The 19,346-nt window shown below is 34.8% G+C and overlaps 1 protein-coding gene across 11 annotated transcripts in view; it reads right to left on the bottom strand.

Annotated features, from left to right (window-relative positions):
• ATP2C1 (ATPase secretory pathway Ca2+ transporting 1) overlaps positions 1 to 19,346 on the bottom strand; it is a 71,663-nt gene that overhangs the window by 8,196 nt on the left and 44,121 nt on the right. For all 11 annotated transcript variants that reach the window (XM_027675518.1, XM_027675528.1, XM_027675525.1 and 8 more), the window contains 16 exons: positions 18,369 to 18,524; positions 17,742 to 17,810; positions 17,026 to 17,101; positions 16,434 to 16,500; positions 15,341 to 15,465; positions 13,979 to 14,076; positions 12,464 to 12,559; positions 12,268 to 12,357; positions 10,709 to 10,813; positions 8,861 to 9,017; positions 7,456 to 7,626; positions 6,381 to 6,478; positions 4,757 to 4,807; positions 3,796 to 3,962; positions 1,911 to 1,979; positions 134 to 250 (listed from right to left, as the gene is read on the bottom strand). In XM_027675518.1, the coding sequence (XP_027531319.1) occupies positions 134 to 250; positions 1,911 to 1,979; positions 3,796 to 3,962; positions 4,757 to 4,807; positions 6,381 to 6,478; positions 7,456 to 7,626; positions 8,861 to 9,017; positions 10,709 to 10,813; positions 12,268 to 12,357; positions 12,464 to 12,559; positions 13,979 to 14,076; positions 15,341 to 15,465; positions 16,434 to 16,500; positions 17,026 to 17,101; positions 17,742 to 17,810; positions 18,369 to 18,524 (1,712 nt within the window). The remainder of the gene's footprint in view (positions 1 to 133; positions 251 to 1,910; positions 1,980 to 3,795; positions 3,963 to 4,756; positions 4,808 to 6,380; positions 6,479 to 7,455; positions 7,627 to 8,860; positions 9,018 to 10,708; positions 10,814 to 12,267; positions 12,358 to 12,463; positions 12,560 to 13,978; positions 14,077 to 15,340; positions 15,466 to 16,433; positions 16,501 to 17,025; positions 17,102 to 17,741; positions 17,811 to 18,368; positions 18,525 to 19,346) is intronic.

Genomic DNA, 19,346 nt, shown 5'->3' with positions numbered 1-19,346 from the left:
CAAAGAAAAAGTTTGCTATTTCATAAACATTTCACTGAAGGTTAACACTTTACAGTTTCCTTTATGAGCAACCATTTTCCTTACTGAAATAAAAGGGCTACAGAACATAATGGAATTTAAAGTAATTACTTACCTTTGAGCTGGAGGTCCATCCATAATAATATTGATCCATAAGATCTGCATGGCATTGAGAGGATTAGGAAAGTTCATTAATGTAGCCAGTGAGATTAAAGTCAGTGCTGCTATACTCCTGTTGAAAGAATTCATTTTTATAACTGTCAGCATGGAACATTTCTGAAGATCCACTGATAACTGCTTTGTAATCAACACTTCAACTGTTTAAGAGTAGACACAGATTTTGACAGTGTGAATCATGACTGACATAAGCCAAACTTTAAAGGTAGAGCATGAAATCCTTTAGAATACTCATCCTGATACAGTCCATTTTTAAACCAGCATTGTTCTGGCAATAAAAAGGTAGGAAATTTGCATCTCTAAACCTCCCAAACTTTTAGATAACATTCAGAGTTATCACTCACCTTCACCTAATTGATTTTTTTTTACTGGGGAACTGGGTGCTATATTTTTATTTTGCCAGAAGCAGAACTTGTAAACATGGTTTTGAAAAACAAACTGCTTTTACGCTTCTGATGTAAACAAAATCACTTTGTGCACCTGTCACTAGTTGGACTGATCAGTCAAGGCAAGGTACTACCCAAGCTCCCTAAAAATACCTACACCACTCATCATTAGTAGCAAGATGAGAAGGCTGGGTGAAAGACTGAAAAACAGATTAGCTGGCTGCAAGCTTGGTATTAGAAACCTCTGTAAACAAGTAAGCACTAATTGCTCTCAGTGCAAGATTAAGTGGTTTCATAAACAACAAGAAGAGAGCAAGGCTTTTCATAATTCCAAATTTAGCAGTCTACTGAACCTTATTATGCTCTCCCTGCAAAGAGGGACAGAAAAAAACAAAGGGCAACTTACTCATCAAAAACCTGAGACTACCATTCCCAAGACTAACAGGCAAGCACACTTTCCCAGAATATTTAGACTTAATTATTTTTCAGAAGCAGATTTCTAAACACTAGTCAAGGCTGGAGATATATGCCACTTCTTTTAAGTTTTATGCAGGTAAAGAAGTTGGTATTTTCTGGGGTTTGTTGTGAGTTTTTGTTGAGGATTTATTTTTTTCTTTTGGGTATTATTTGGGTGGGGCTATTTGTTATTTGTAGGTTGAGGGGGTTGTTTTGGTTTTCTTTCGGGGTTTATGTTTTGATTCTTTGTTGTTTTTTTTTAATTTCTGCAACTTTCAGACCACCCTGAAATGCCATAAAGTACATGAACAACATGGTGAAGAGAAAAGCAATGTTCCTGAATCCAGACTCAATAAGATAAATTTTTTAAACTAAGGCTTAATCTCTTGTCTTACATACACATTACATAACTAGCATATGGATCCTTATACGCAAGAAAAGGAAGTCAGCTTTGTATAGCTAACTCATTCCACAAACCAGTGTATGGATTACAGAAAAATTAACCTCCTGTTTCCCTGGTTTCCTCCTTTTGAATACATGTTCTGGTTAAGGAGGGACTGACTACGAGCTTCTCCTTTAAAACAGAGACCCAAAGGGAGCTATGCTGTTTCTTTCTATCCTTTCAGTAACTGACTTTACACACCTTAACAGGACACCTTAACTGTGACAAAGTTAGATCTCTGTTTATTGCTCTGTCTTCTAGTTGTTTCAAAATGTAACAAGCCACCAAACACAAAAAAACTCAAAAGCACAGCGTAGCAGCATCCTCCATGACATTTAAAATATTGACATGAAGCACATCTGCTTCACGATCCTTTGATTCATTCACAACTTGGTTAGAAACTTCTGATATTGACAAATTTTCTAACTTACGTGCTCAGTTGAAATCTAACAAAATTTTTTATGTTATTATAAATTCCTTTACCCTCTTCAATTGCAGACCTGCAATTAAAAAGAAAGATTACATCAAAAGATGAATAAAACTGTTGCCAAAAAAAAGTTAAAGCAAAAAAGCTACTAATTTAAACAGCAACAAAAATAGCAGGAAACAAGTGGAGTTGATGTTCTTATAACGTTGGCGTTCATTGTTTTTCAACTTGACTATGAGAACCCAAATCATTCTCTGATTGTGACTAATCACAAGTTATTTTTCCAGCTGTTAAACTTTCAAAATGAAAGATTATTAGTAAAATTGCCTCCTTGTTCAAAATTCATCATCATCCTTGATGAGAGCTTCCAATTCAAGTCAGAAAATGTAAAAAAAAAAAAAACGAAAAAACCACTAACAACTCCACACACATACTTTAAAAGAACCACAGAAATACAGCATGACTTTAGAAGACCATGTATTCTTACTGCCCCAGAATGACATATATACAGATCATCATCTTAACCCCTAGCATGTGTCACAACTTGCCTATCACATTATCACAATTACTGCAGTGAGAAAGAATTTTCTAATACCCAAATCAAGCCTACTTTACTGCAAATAAAACTGATTTTTTTCTTCTATTCCCCCAATAGCCAAGAACAACAATTCATCAGTATTCCTCCTGTAACTTTTAAGATAAAAACATTAAAGGGGGTGGAGGAGGATGTAAAACCATGGAAGTTCACACCTTTTTTTTCTTCTTAGCATTCATCACTCTTCTCGCTTTCCTATTGAGAACCTTCCTGATGAAGGGAGCAAAACTGGATAAAGCATTCCAGCAAAAGCCTCATTAAGCCCACACATCCTTCCTATGTAGTCTTCTATGCTAAAATGATTCCCTTCTCTCTTTTGTTTGTGCATAACAGCACACTGCAGTTGGCTGAATTAGTATAGGAACCTTTTAACTCTCAGATCACCCTTTAACATACTGCTAACTAGGTAGATTTTCTTATATTGTACTTCTACATTTCACTTCTTCCCAAGGGTTAAGTGTCATAGTTCAAAACTGAAGTGTTCTGAGATTGATGCAAAATTTCTAAATGGAGGCTATCTTGCTAGACAGCAGTCCAGATCTGTCAACAATTGCCAACTTCAAAAGTCAGATGAATTAAAGTCAAAATAGGATAAGTTTAGCTGAGCTCTTTTTGAAGTACACCAAACAAAAAAAGTGAACAAGTACAAACAGCTGGTTACCAGAAGCTGATAATCTATTTTCACCTGTGATATATAAATAGTTCATAGTCTTTTTCTTTTCTGCAACACCACAACATTTAAGAGTTGAAAACGAACACAGAACTATGTAAATTTTTTAAATCTTGAGTGGAATGCTCTGTCATCTTTTCATAAATTTTATCCTTCTGAAGTAAGAAATTAAATGAAGATGAATTCTACTGACAGCTAATAGACTCACAATTTTACTCCAGTTATGTTTCCAAATATGCTACTTCTGTAATTCCACTTGCAGTAGTAGAAATACAGGTTCCTTTTTATAACACATACATGCACAGCCTCCTTTGTTACTTACATCTGATCTATGTACGAGTCCAAAGTAGAAAAAGGTCTAAACAGGTAAATATACGCTTATATTATTATAAACATAAAAAAACCCACAGAAATGCTTAGTTGCCCATTGCAGTATTATGTCCCCACATCTTTTTTTTAATGGGATAATACAGGTGATTAACATAAAGATAATTCTCCTCACTTAGTGGAAATCTCATTTACAGTTGCTACACTTACAAGTTTGGAGAACTTCTGTTGGTTTTAACCCAGGCAACATCTCATTAAAACTATGCAGTACCAGATATGTACATAAAGGGCACCTACATTATTGTCTGAAAATCATCATCCACGAGGATCATATCTGCTGCCTCTTTACAAACATCTGTTCCAGTTTGTCCCATTGCTACACCAATATCTGCAGCCTTCAGAGCAACAGCATCATTCACTCCATCTCCTGTCATAGCTACTACGGCACCATTATTTTGCAGGGACTGAGGAAAGGGAGAAGAGCTTAAATCAGGGATTGAAATAACCCATCCTATAAAATCATTCTAGATACAAGGTTTGTGTCATTGCCTGCCCTCCCCCATTTCTTATAATTGCATCATAACCTCCTAAAGAAAAAGCTGCAGGTTTTCTTCTAATTAATTTTTATACAAGATTTCAGGCTAAACTTCAGTTCATATATTCAGATAGTCTAAATTTCAAAGCCAGGGTATATAAAATTTGCCTTTAAGGAAAAGCAAAAAACTCCAGAGAAAGAAAGAAGACGTATTTATGTTTTAACATTATCAACCGCTTATAAGTTTTCATGTATTCCAGCTGTCTCAGTGTTCTGACTTTCTTTCTCCTTTTTGTTACTTTTTTGATTGTACCAATTGTTATATTGAGTACGTCCCTCTTTGCTACCTTCTTTTGTTAACTTCTGTATAGAAGCACTGCCACAGACACGGCTTAAAATTCATGCCCTTTTATCTTGTCTGAGAGGAATCAGATATATGATTCTTTCAAGTTCCCAGTCAATTCAACTGCAATGTGACATAAAATCTCGATCAATTCTCAGCTCCCTCCACAGAAGAAAGCACAGTGTTGCCTACCAGTAGCTGCCTATTCCTTACGGGCACTATGCACTTTTCTAGGTAATATTTTCAAACATACTTCACTTTCAAAGCAGATGCATTTCTGATTTCATCTTGACACACTGTAGCACATTATAATTCAAGTAAAGGCACCACAGGCAATACTCATAGCAACAGTCCAGGATTTGAGCCTCTATGAGACGTACCTTTATAATTTTCAATTTATGTCGGGGACTGGCTCTGTAAAATACTGCAACCTGTTAAAAGCACAAAGAAGAAACGGTGAAAATTTGAGAAATGTAAAGAATCGCACTGGATTTTATAAAACTAGAGGATAAAAAAATACTATCAAGGGCCAACTGTATTCTTTTTAGCTATAAAGTTGAAGTACCAGTGAGCTGTTTTTTTAATTGAGTGAAATCCTTAATTCCAGATAAGATTCTAAGTGTGTTCTGGTAAACAAATTTGCTGCTACTTATTTCAGGACAGAATATGCAATTTAGAAACCTTCTAAAATAATGAATTAACTGAGCTACAATAGCTGCTGGCCTTCCTGACTAAATTCACACAGGCAATTGCCACGCCGACTCTACAATTAATGTCCTTTTCTCTTGTCAGGACTAGTGGCACGTTATTCAGTATATTTCAACTTTACCAGTTTCTGTATCATAATATTAACAATTGACGTTTCATAGCTAATTAATAAAGATTCCAGATTAGAAGAAATAATTTTCAGATTTTTCTTGGTCTCTTGATTTCTCTGTAAATTGAAATTTGAGCACATGGAATTTAGTTTTCCATAAACTCCATACAGTTAGTATTTTTCCTTTTCAAAAAGCCTAACAAGAAGTCAGAGTTCTCAATAGTCACTTTAGATTCATACAGATATCAATCTTATTAGTTGATTTTAATTAGTTCCTAATAAGACTTTAAGTAAACATCTCAAAAAGAAATTGAGTCTCGGGTCAAACATGCCTCAGTAAATTTGCAGTAATTTCAGTTATTTAATGTGGAGAGCCCTTAAGAACAAGTATTGCCAAATAAACTAAAAATTACTACTTGCCACACAATTCTTTTTTTCCCAAGTTTCTGTGAGTCACTAAGGAAAGACAAGTAGCTGACAGCACACTTCTTGATTGTAAATATTGGCTTTTGGCTTGTTCATATCAGACTTAAGCATGCTGCAGTCTAATTTTGCAGTCTTTTGCAAACAGAGCAGCATTTTGATGCATAAATTTCGCAACATAGCTAAACCTGAACTTCAATAGAACTTGGTTATGCCTTCACATTTACAACTTTGACATTGGTTAATCCATTTAGTTATTTAATAACTAAATAGTATTAAGCAGTAACTTAATAAATAGACCCTTTCAAAATTCTCAACCAGTGACCTCAGATCAATTAAAATCATTAAAAACACAGACAGCTCCTCTTACAAATTACAAAACAATGGACTGTCTGAACATGCAGACTGTAAGGTTATATATATATATAGTTTTTAATATATATATATATGAGCTGGGTTACTTAGGAATAAAATAGTCTAATAATACAAAAAGGTGATGTTCACTGAGAGGTAGCAAAATGAACATTCCGATAAAGATATTGAATCATTGAAAGAGACAAAAATAATAAAAACTCACTAAAAAGATAACTAAGTTGAAAGAAATAAATTTTCATATTGTCATATGTCACACCAAAAGATACTTATTAGAACAATATTATCTGCATCTCGGAAGTTATGCTTTAGCTTTCCACAGAACAAAAGCATTTCTCAATATATAAATGTACCTTTTACTGCATTTCAGTAAGTAGTATATCAAAACAAACCTTTGGTGTTATTTGAGAAAGCTGTTGAATATCCAAATCATCTATCTCTTCTCCAGATATTGCCTGTGAATTTTTGGAATACAACCCTAGTCGGCTAGCTGTAAATAAGTAATATAAAAGACATATTATAATAATTTATCCATTTAAGATGTTAAATATCCAGTTATATTTTTTTCATCCTAATATTTTCCGCAGAAGATCAGACCATCTTACTACATTATTGATTCAGTACATTGGAGTAAATTACCTGAACTCCTGAGTAACAAAAACATGCTACAAAGTCTATTCTAATCAGATATTTGCTTAGTCTTTTTAGGTCTAAAGGTTTGTAGCTCATTCTGTTAGGTGTCATATAAACAAACACAAAGGCTCAGTACTCTCAAAGAATTCACAGTTCAAAAACAACAAGACAGAAAATGAAAAATAACATTGGGGAGACAAGTCAAAAAAAACCTCTGAGAAAGTACTGCTAATTTGGGGGTATACTTTTTATGTGCATATTCAACTGTTTGTTCACCATCCTGTTTGTAAAGAATTCACATTCTGGCTAAAGTGCTTGTACTTTAATGTACTACATTGCAAAAAGAAGTTGTTTGTTTAAATATTTATAATACTTGAATAGTATTTAAGCTTCAAACTTAGTTGTATGGACAAAACTGTACTGGACAGCATTAAAGTGCCATAGATCAATATTCCTTGTCACTGGCTATTTTAGTTCCTCCCCATAGCCACGACGCAGGTATCCAAAGCTGAGTGTAAGGAAGGTGGTGTTGAAGGTGTCAGAATCAGAAATCAACTATATGCTATAACAAAATACAGTAAGAAAATACATAGCTTCAAAAAGCAAATGTTATATTAACCAAATTAGAGAAATTACAGTTAAAGAAGAAACCAAAGTACCACTTCAGGCTAGGGTGTTGGGTTTTTTGATTTTTTCTCTCCTGCTATTTCCACTGTGCCATACATTAACCTAATATACAAAATTCACAAACATTAAAGACTTAATACTCACACTTCACAACTATTAGCTAAACAGAAAAAAAGTAAAAAATGAAAGGAAGTGGAGTATTCATACCAATGGCAACTGCAGTTTCCTGTGAATCTCCAGTAACCATTTTTATTGCAACTCCTGATGTGATCAGTGTAGTAACAGCTTCTTTTACACCAGTCCGCGGAGGATCAATTATTCCCACAAGTCCCAAAAAAGTCAGCTGTCCTAACTCAGGACCAGAAGCTAAGGCCAGAACTTTTAGGAAACAAACAAAAAAAGAATGTTACGATTTGAAAGTAACATTTACACAGCATTTAAAACAACTGTTTCAAATTAGTAGGCCAGCATAAAGCAAAAGGGTGGCAATTGCAATTTTCCTCTTTTTAGAACCTTGGTAGCAACATATGTTGAATATTCAAAATAGCCTACTTATATGCCTGTCTTTTAGAGTAGTCTTCTTACCAAACAGTTGTATTCCAGGTTTTAAAGATAACTTTCCTATTCGTTCTCAGCTGAAAGAGTTTATACTTCCACTGTGTGTAAAGAGAACAGCATCTAGCTTTGTGCTTTCTTTGTACATTTCTTTTATGCACAAGGATGAAAGGGAGGATTGGTTAATGTATTTCTTTTCTGTTTTGGCGTTTTTTCCTTTTATAGAGGCAGATTTCATTGAGTACATGCTGAATATTTTCTGGAATGCCTTTTACAGTAGGATTCTTAATTCAAATAGATTTAAGTGACATTAGAGTTGCAAGGAAAAAGCAAGTTCACTTTTCTCAAAACATTACCCTAGATTTTTGTTTGACAGACAGGAAGAATGACTGTCTGAACAAAACAACACAAGGAGATGCCCCTCCTAGCATATACTCTCAGATTCTAATAATTTGCATCTTAGAAATTTCCTGAACCACAGAATATCCACACCTTGTGGAAAAAAAAAAGCTGTGTATGGACTTAACAGCCTAGAGTTCTCTTTACAGAGGCCAAAGAAAACCAGTCATGTATAATCCTGGTCCCAAATCAACTCCTGACATCATTTTCTGAAAAATATTTTCTGTTATATTTAAAATCTTACACAGCTTGTTAACATAGAAGATAATCATAACAGCATCTTCTGACCTGCAATCAGTTGTGCTAGCCTAACTCATGAAGGTGGAAAGAGCCAAAGTAATAGAAAAATAAACACATTCATGTTCAAAAAAGTCCACAGACATCTATAATAAGGTATGGAAGCTATTAAGTAGCAATTTACCATTCAGTTATGGTCATATGCATGACAGGAACCAACAGTGCCTTTTCTCACCCTTTGCAGTTTAATCACGTTATTATACAGGCCTAAAAACTAAACAAACCAGTGGCACTTACTGAATAAAAAAAAAAGATCCTAGTGTTTTTGGCTGCTCGTTTGTTGTTGTTTTTTTTTAAACAGTAAGCAGTGTCATTTGAAAAAAAAATAAATTGTTGTTTTGAGACACTGAAACAGTCTTACCTCTAAGTCCTGCAGAGCCCATAGATGTCTTCTCTTGCTGGTATTGCTCTCTCTGTTGCTGAACAAGAGGTAGGGTCTGTCCCTTACAGTTATACGATGTACAGTACCTAATGACTTGTTCATAAGCACCTTTCATAAAGCAAACTTCAGGTTTGTCCTGAAAGGAAAAAGAATTGTTGTGTGCACACGTGTGTATATATAAGGACACACGCATAAGTACATACACACATGGACACATAAGAATGGCATATCTGTACTTTTACTTAGAGTCTTCAGAACATAACTAAAATCAACCTTGCAAACATAAATTCTGTTCTTTTCAGTATCTCTACACAGTGTTTGTTCAAGAGCAGTAATGTCAAAAGAGCAAAGCTAACAATCAATATCTCATTTCAGTAGACATAAGGCACACTAGACACAGTCACAGTGCAGACTAAAGAGGCCACGCAAAGTCACTTTACAGACTAAAGAGGTCATGTGAAGGACACAAGTTAAACCTACACAGAACATTAGATCTGAAAGACCTTTAGCTCATTGTCGGACCAGCTGCACAGGTAAATAAACATCACCTGCATCCTTGTACCAGGCCTAACAACTCTAATATCTTCCAGATAGCCATCTAGCCTTGATATGATGATATCAAGAGACTGAGAGTCCACCACCTAGCTCAAACACTTAACTCCAATGCTAAATCAACTCATTCCTTCCCTTCCCCCATTTTCCATTAAGAACTGCTACCTCAGCTCAATTTCCAATCACTGATCACTCACCTTCTCTTCAGTTGAACTAAAAAGCATTTTTCAATATATCTATTTTCTCCCTGTGAAGGTATTTATGCACAGTAGTCAAGTTATTTCAATCTTTCGTGATAAGCTTAAGTGATAGAGCTCCAAGTTTCTAAACCCACTGTATTTTCTTAGCCTTCAAATTAGTTTATGCTCCCTTTAAATCTGTTACCAATTTTTCAACAATCTTATAAAATTGCTGATTCCAAAACACAGACACAGTAAATCCTTATAAGATTAAAATCTTATACCAATTCCTGCTCACCACTCTTTATACAGACATGAATCATCAACCATATAATCCATATAAATAAAAGGAGTCACATGCTTCGCTCCCAAAGCAAAGATTTTGCTGTGATACTTGAACACTGTCAGCAAGCCTGTTTTTGGTCAGAAGTACTAGGAAATTTTCCATAAATCCAATATAAAGTCTGCTGTTGCACATAGTGTCTAGAAGGCTCCAGTCATCAGACTGGCAGAGATTATGTCAATACTTGTAACAAAAACATTCAGATTGGTCTAAATGAAACATGAAATCAAGTATGTATTGGAAAGTACCAGAAGACAGAAAAATAGGTTAAATAAATTGTACTATAATCCAGGATAAAATTTCTCAACACTGTGGACATGAGGTCTGCATCAAAACCAGAAACTCTGTTTTCAAACAAAAGAAATTTTACTACTGAACATCAATGCATATTCTTGTTTTTAATTCATTATGTATCTAAGCAGCACTGAAACAGCAGAAGATTGGCAGAATTGCTTTAGATGTTTGAGGAGGGAAAAGGAAGAAAAAACAGCCAGGTCTACATTCAAGGCATCAGCTTTCAATATACTTTAAATAATTTCCCGGTATACCTTTTAAAGAAATAATTTCTTGCTATTCCTTATCTCCACTTCAGAGCTTGAAACTAAAGCTAGTGTCTTTTATCAAACCCTATTTCCAGGACTGTGCACTACTGCCAGCTTGCCATAACTTCTGAAGGGAAAAATTAGGATATTAATCAAAGTAGATAAACGTTCCACAAAGCCAGTGTACAAGGAAATCGTCATTGAAGTTTACCTGCTGTGTTCTGTGAATGCATTTTACAGCCATCCATTTTTGTTCTGAGCTGAAGGGATATTCAGCCTTCCTTATGTAGTCTTCCTGGAGCCCATCTAAACCCATCTGTATAAAACAGAAGTACCACCACAATGTCAGGACCTTTTCTTTTCGAACAGGTGTGCAATTTGTTGACTTGTTGAGACACCTCAGCTAACAAACATCACATCGTTAAAACCAGTTTCATCTCCAAAGTCGCTTTTGTGTACACTATTCCAATTTAGATAGGCTTTTGACAAACCAACAGTGAAAGCACCTACAAGCTTCTTTCAGGCTTCAGCATGAGTCAGACCATTTAACACTATTTCTTATCTTTGATCCAAAGATAAGTCTCGCAATGGCTAGCAACATAAGTTCCTGGTTTGACAAAAAATGTCTATCACCCTAATGCATTTTTTTTAAAATACCTTCTATATAATTTCTCTGCTAGAAGTGCCTACAAAATTGTAACACAAGACTATGGCAAAAAGTCTGGAGAAGGCAAGACTCTGATTTGAAGTTTGGATGACCAAATCTGAAATGACTTTTTTTTTTAGTGATCAGGATCACCCAAGCATTTAAACTGAAACTAACCATGAAGACTCCAGACAAAATGCATTTCATTTCAAATGCTATTCTGCTCCCAGCCCTGATGCAATTCGCTGCATTCCATACTCTACCCTTAACCTACTCCAAGGGAAAATGCCAATTCAAGAAGATGGAAAAACAGTAGCCCGCTATAAACCACTCTTAGTACTTACAGAGCTTCAGCCCCATCACTACCTCCCTTTCCAGCAACAGATGTGAAAGATTCCTGTTCTTTTCAGTTTCTACACACTTGTCAAAATAACATCGCTCTTGTCCTTTCCAGTCAAAGACTGGGGACTTAAAATGATGTCTCAGCAAAAATATAGTTACAACTTATGCCTGAGTTACGCAGGGAAAGACTGTCATACGTTCATCTTCTTAAGTTCATTCACCATCACAGACAAAAAAAAAAAAATCAAGTGCTAAATCAAGTGCCTTGTCATATCTCTCAGTAGCTGTAATGGGTGTGTCACAACATTATACAGAAGAAAAAAAAAATAAAAAGGAACAACACCCTCCATCCTTCCCCCCACCAAAAAAACCCAAACATTTCAGCACAGTGTCCACAATTCAAACTAGCTGCGCTCTGCACTTGAAGGGAGCTATAAATGCTGCAGGTACCTATACATCAGTTATCAGCTTCTCACTGCTTCTGATGAGAAGTAGGAAAGAGACATCACAATCAACATTCAATAGGTAAATTAGTTTGTGGCAGGTAAAAAGACAGTATTAACTGCAAGAAGATCAAAATAGAGTTTTTACTTCAGTCCTAAGTATTTTTTTATTATCCATTAGAACACCCAAGATTTATAACAAAGAAACATAGGAGATGAGCAGCTGCAATACAAATCTAGGAGACCCAAAGGAAAAGAAAATGAGAAAAACGAAACCACAACTTATTTCTACACACTTCCCACCTGCTATGAATCCAAAAAACATCATCAGGTACTCACCTTCATAGCAAGTGCAATTAAAGCCCCTTCTGTTGGCTTCCCCATCAATGTGTTGTTTCTAATCAAAGCGTCATTGCACACGCAACCAGCCTAAAAGTTGAGGAAGGAAAGGGGAAAACAACACAAAGTAAACACCATACAAAGTTCTTGTGCTACATCGTCAATTAAAACTCACCTCTCTGCGCCAAGATCTTACCTCAACAATTTTGCTAATGGATGGGTTGTTATAACCATGAATAACCTCACCATCGAGCATCACTTCTCCAAATCTGTTATAACCTACTCCAGTAACCTGCAAAACAAGCAGCCAAACTATAAACTACAAAAAATTTTTAAAAAGCCATTCATAATGACTGATTTTACTCAGTGTGCATGGATTCTTCTTACTCAGCTTCTAATGCAGCAACACTCTTGAGTTCAATGAAATATATTAGAGACTAATTTTTTAACAAGTATCAATTTTATTCCTTAGCATAAATAAATGTACCGTATATTGCTTCCTTACAGTATTAGGCATGCTTTCTTTCTTCTTTCCCTTTCTTTTGCTGTCTAATTTTTGTCTCCTATTCATCTTTACCCTGGTTAATAATGCATACTCCCTGCAGGGGAATGGAAGTATAGAGCAGAGTCCCACTTTCATTCAGTAAGAAGAAAAAAAAAAAAGTCAGTTGAACAGCCTCTCAGTTGAGACTTCAGGAAAGCGTTAAAACCAGTAAAATTGTATTTTTAGTGCATAAAAACCAGGCATCCCACTAGGATCCTAAAAAAAGTTTTCCTGTCTACAGCATTAACAGCTAATATGTTTCAGAGCCATTTCAAGTTCTTTTTCCATTAGGATAAAGGAGCTGATTTGACTCAGATACAACTGTGCTAGTAGTAAAAGAAAAGCAGTTACAGTATTCCTACACTATTCTAACAATAAAAAAAATAGCTATCAGGATATATAAGAAAACATAGATAAATAATAGGAAACAGTAAGAAAAAATGCCAGTATTTATGCTTACAAAAGAAAACAAGACCATCTATTAACTGTACTGTGGAAACAAAACCTCATCAAGGAGTTAGAGAATTCAATAACTTATTTAAAATGCTCCCAGTTCCACACCTCACTGTTTTTCCACTCTGCTGCTTTTGCTTCTCTTTTATGCAATTACTTCAACTCCCCAAACTCAACAACCACTCTTTCATGTCCTACTCCTACTTCCAACTCCATCTATTATTAAAAAAAAAAGAATGATAGTACATATTCAATATGAAGGATTCACACAATAAACTGTCTTTTAGCCAAAAGCTAGATATCCACATTTTAAATGTTTGTAACGTAAATTTTATTTTTATGCACCTGAAACAGTAAAATAGCCTCAACTTTCTACACTGAAGAAAAACACAATCTCTCAACTTGCCTTTGTGCTGTATCTCAGCATCTGTCTCTTATTGTGATGTACAGCCACCAAGAGATGTAAGAACTTAACATATTACACAAAAAAAATTCTTCTGTAACCAGAAAAGGCTTGGATAACACAGCTCAAAGGCTGCAATACTAAATGAACTGAAGAACAGAAATGGTTGGAAGTTGAGGGATAGGAGCTTGGTGCAATAAATTTACCCTTTCTTGACAGATGCTTTACCTGCAGTGTATTCAAGCATGTTTAAGCCGATATACAAAACAAAGGAAAAAGGAAAATTCAAGCCTAAGCATCACGCTACATACCTCAGCATGCTGTCCATCAGAAGTAAAAATATGAGTAACAGTCATTTCATTCTTTGTCAGAGTTCCAGTTTTATCTGAACAAATTACGTTGCAGCAACCTGAAATAACCAATTAACATTTATAAGACAATGCTTGTTTAGAATAACGTAACTAACAAAGCCAAAAGTATTCAAGACAAGCAAATTTCTAGAAATACTGCAGCTGTCTGTGAAACAAAAAAAGTGAGATTTAACAAAAGACAGCAAATTTTCAAGTATTAATGAATAATCGCACGAAGTTCTTTGCAAGTTAGTCCAATAAACAGAAAAAACCTAATTAAAATCTCAAATTCACAACTCATCCAAAATCCTTCCATTCACTACTTCTCCTTTATTTTATTCTGATGTATCTCAAACTACATTACTGAAATCTCAATTGTGATTCCTGGTGACAAGGAAAATTGAGGCCCTGCTTTATTTATAGCAGTCATTCCTCTTTATTAAAAAGTATAAGGTCTATCTAACACCAGCCACAACACTTTTGTCACACAAGTGTGACTTACTGATAAACCTGCAAATTTCAATAAGCTTGAAAAGATTACAAAAATGTGAGATTTCTATATGCCTTTTCAACTCAGGAATGGAGATTCGGATAGATTGTTGCAGCATCTTGACGTTTCTGGACAGGACAGCAGGAACTGCAAAAGCAACAAAAACCCTTGCAACACTAACGAAACTCCACTAGAGGCATTAGAAAAAAAATATTTCCAATCTTCAAATGCAAAAAGAAATTCAAATGCATCAGAATTATTTAACTGAGTATTTCTATTTCTGTTCCATGTTCTGTGCTTTACATTTTTTACGATTCAACCTGCACACCGAATGTTTTTGAGCTTAAACGTTTTTAAATGATTTTAAGTTTTAATATGAGCAGCATAACATCCTGAAGGTGCACTATGATTACAAAGCTTTTTCTAATACTCAAATCTGGATTTGTTTTCTACTATCAATATTATTCCTAAATTTACACCAAAAATTCTTGGTTTGAAAATAATTTCACAAGTCTTATTTAACAGGAACATCTTACAGCAAACAAGTTTAAAGAATCTATATATCCAATCACTCAGTTTAGAGTATTGCTAGCATGGCATGCTATTAACTGCTCATTTCAGTTCAAAAAATTAAGTAATTAGAAGGCCCACAGAAACATCTACTTGAATTGCTACTATGTAATAACCCATTCGATTTAGAAATGTTTAAAGATGCCTCCACATCGCTAGCAAAATAAGAATACCTGCTTTGCTTTTATCTTTAGTCATCAATTTTTCTGTTGATTTCCTAACATTTGTATCAAAATACTATCTCTAAGTTAGTCTAGTCATACCTAAAGTTTCAACAATAGGCAGTTTTTTTACAATAGCCCGTTTCTTCACCATTCTCATCACACCAAGGGCCAGTGTCACTGTTACCACAATTGGGAGTCCTTCAGGGATTGCAGCTACAGCCAAACTGTAACGAAAGTAAATATACAAATCTTGTTTTGGAATATTACACAAGATTACATAGTAATTATGCATTTACAGTTCAGAACACTGTTTTTGTAGCTGTCTGGTCACTGAGGTTAAAACTGAAAGGAAGAAGCTGCCATGTGATTCTAGATGTATACCATTCATTAAAACATATCAACTGAAGACAGTGAAAAATGAAATAGATCATTTCTACTCATCATTTATGTAAAAGTATGAACAAAATGTTGGGGTGAGGGAGAAATCGATTGTACCTATTTTGCCTACACAAAATACTAATCAGGGCTGTGCAAGGTAGCCCAGACTGTGAAGAATAAGTGTAGTCAGCACTAAATAGAACTAAGAAATGCCACAACTGATCCACAACGGCTACTGCCAGATCGTAATGTGGCAGTGGTTCCCCTCCACAGAAGGGTAAATATCCAGAGTCTGACCATGTAATTTAAAGAAACACTTCTGCCTTATGCACTGTCCGTGTAATTAGTACCTCAGCAACTTTTCTTAGAGTACAGAGTTAGACCATCTAAATTCAGAGTTGTTCTCAGCAAACACCCTGGGATTAAGTTTGTGTAATACGGTAGAAAATGAGCTATTGAACTACATGACACAAGGCTTGCAGTAACTTAGCTTTGTCAGATGCCTCTTACAAAAATACAGTTTACTACTAAATTACTTTATTTACTCAGTGATGAAAATTCAAACTGTACAACTCTAGTGCTCGTTTGCAGATGTTCCCCAAGACACTCAGAACCATATAAACATAGTTTAAGAGACTGACAGGAACATATTGCATCATTAAAAATAAGTATGAATTTGCTTTTCTATTTTCATTTTTAATTATTTAACATGAAGTTAAGAGCAGTGTGTGCAAGCATATTATAAAATACATCTCTAGCTTTCAGACTTTTGCTGGAATGCATGATCTACACTATTTAAAAACAAAAATCTTACCTCACACCAATAGTGAACATATCAAGGATATGCTTTCCTTGCAACCAGCCAACTAGCATAATAATGCCTATAAAGAAAATAGTCGTCGGGAAAAACGTAAAACCAACACGTACTGTAGCCTCATGGGGACAAAAAAAAAAAAGACGTCAAATAGCCAAAACCAAGCTTATCATTGAGCTACCTACAAAAATCTGTTAGTTCTTTCACTGTCAAAGCATGATTCCATTAGTATAACAAAGGTGAAGAAAGTATCTGCCAGTCAAGTTGCCCAATCATACCAACAGTCACGTACTCAACTTATGCACACCTTCAACCAGAACACAAAGACATATTGCAATTTAAAAGGAAGCATTTAAAGAACAAAAGTAAGTCAGAAAAGCACATTTGCAGGAAGAAGCAAGTTAACAACCTTATGAATAGAGTTATGTCACATTAGTAATTTTCAGATGACTAGTGGAATGAATTCAAAGTGACCAATAAAATCAGAAGCCAAAATATTTTTTAAAAAGAGATTAAGCCTTCCATTTCCCAGGCCTACACATTAGTTTCCATTAGATAATAATTTGTAATTATTTTACATAAATTATCTTACCTATTATACCAAAGGAATACAAGGAAAGCTGTTTTCCCAGGAGATCCATGCTCTTCTGCAGAGGTGTCTTTGGAGCCTTGATAAATGGCAAACACGCAGCAGTTAACAAATTAACTGTACCACATATTACTTCACAGGTGCAAAATTCAAGACAGTCAGTGAATAAGGTGCAGTTATGCCCTATGTTTCCATACGTTACTTAGAGAAAACAGACTATTCTTTCATAGAATTAAAAAAAAAATTATTAGAAATCTTTAGGAGCTTTGTGATGTCTGCAACAAATCTAATACAAAAAGTCTTATTAAAAATTTAATTTAAAAAAAACCAAAACAACATGCTGACTAAAAGCCACAGTACTTCTTCCAAGACCAAAGAGCTCTTGAAGAATAAAACTGATTTTCAAAACAGAGGCATTAAAGTCATGGAAGGCAAATTATATCTTAAAAGGAATCTTTTAATCATCTGTAGAAAATTCAATTTAGCCAAATAGAAAACTATGTAAATATTTAGACAGGTTCAGAATATTATTTTCATGGTTAATATCTTTAAGTCAGCTATGGATATTTTGTTGCACTGAATTCAATTACTACTTTCATGTTCAAGAGCTAAGATCTGCTTCACTAGAGGAAACAAAAATATTGAAAGCAACATAATTATGTTTATCTAAATTCTCATGGAATAAATTCAAAGTTTTAATGAATGAAATATACACTTACCTCTTCTGCTTGCATCATTTTAAAAACCTCCCCAAATTCAGAGTTTTCTCCTGTTCCAATAACTATCCCCTAAAAAAAAAATACCCACACACAAAAATAAAGCAAATTTAAATCTGAGGTTTAATTATAATGTTAGTGGTTGATCTTACAGCTTTGGCTCAAATAGTGGGCAAATGCTTTTCAGCCTGCTACAGTTGTTAACTTTGTTTATAAAATTATTCTTGTCACAAGTAGACATTTTTTCCTAAAACACATTTTGTCCCTGTGAAACAAATTGCTATTCTGTGCACTACTGAAGTACTTATTAATTACCAGTAACAAAACTCAAAAAGGGTAACACCTACACTAGCCACAACTGAATTTTCAGTTACAGATTTTCAAACGTGAATGTAGCTCTAGAAGCAAATCAGCACATTCTAGAAAGAGGAGTTTCACATCATCTGCTCCCTATAAATTTGAGCTCTCCTGGGCCTAGTTTTCTTATTAAACCAGTGTCTGAAAAAGCACCAATGAGATGATCTCTGCAGAGTATCACACTGATGACTGAGAGGTGAACTTCAAAAATAAGAACTGACTTCAAATTGTTGAAACATGGAAAATGCTCATCTCTATCAACAATGATTTTACCTTTGCTTTTCCACATCTGACCAATGTCCCCATGAAAGCAATATTGCTCCTAGAAGTAAGGTCTCCATTGGTTGCTGCTGGCTGAGGAGCTGTAGATTTAGAGCAAGGAGCTGTCTCACCTGTGAGACTGGATTCATCAATGGAAAGGTCCACAGCCTTTGAAAACAAAATAGGTAAAATGCATGAAAATATTTTGTTAAGTAGTTGAAGTGTAAACCTAAGTTTCACAATTTTGACCATTAAAAATGTATCCAGTTTATTCATATGGTAAGGAGCCATGTCAATATCGACCACATTTTAAGGATCAACAAAGCAACAAACCTAACACAGCTCTCACTTAAAAGAGCCAAAGATGGAAGATGATGCCACTTTGCTACTGTTCAGATATAGCCATGAGCTCTGAAACTTTTATCATCACTACCAAAAGGAATAGTGTTTAAATTCTACACTGTTCCAGGCATGTTAGTTCTTGATGCAATACTCTGGCTTTAGATAAGATTATCATAAAACTTGATTGACCGCTCATTAACATACAGAAAACTTAGGCCAGAAAAGATTCTCAAATATATTTTTAAGAACAAGATTGTCTCTGCAAGATTAGACTAGTGAAAAAAAAAGTTAACACATACAAATGACTTCACAAACTAAAATAGTGTCTAATTATCATTTCTACTGTTTTCAGGACACACCAGTGAGAATACACAGAAGAAATCTAGATCCTTCTCTGAAAAGATGATCTCCATATGATCCTCTTCTTTCAAACCCACCACCTTGTAGCAATGACCAGTACACACAAGATGAAAATAAGATGACAAGCTCTTATTTTCAAATAATCTGCAAGAGTGGTTAAGTATGGTAAAAAAATTCATCTGGTGTAGGGCTGCAGACAGATGAGAAACTTCTAAATCCATTTCTGCTTTCCTTTGTAAGAGGTCCAAGACTGCTGCTATCATAGCATGATATCAGATATGAGCAAGA

This window comes from Neopelma chrysocephalum, unplaced genomic scaffold (genome assembly GCF_003984885.1).
Source record: "Neopelma chrysocephalum unplaced genomic scaffold, ASM398488v2 Primary Assembly neopelma1_26, whole genome shotgun sequence".
Classification (NCBI taxonomy): domain Eukaryota; kingdom Metazoa; phylum Chordata; class Aves; order Passeriformes; family Pipridae; genus Neopelma; species Neopelma chrysocephalum.
This window is presented reverse-complemented; position numbering and strand designations above follow the sequence as displayed.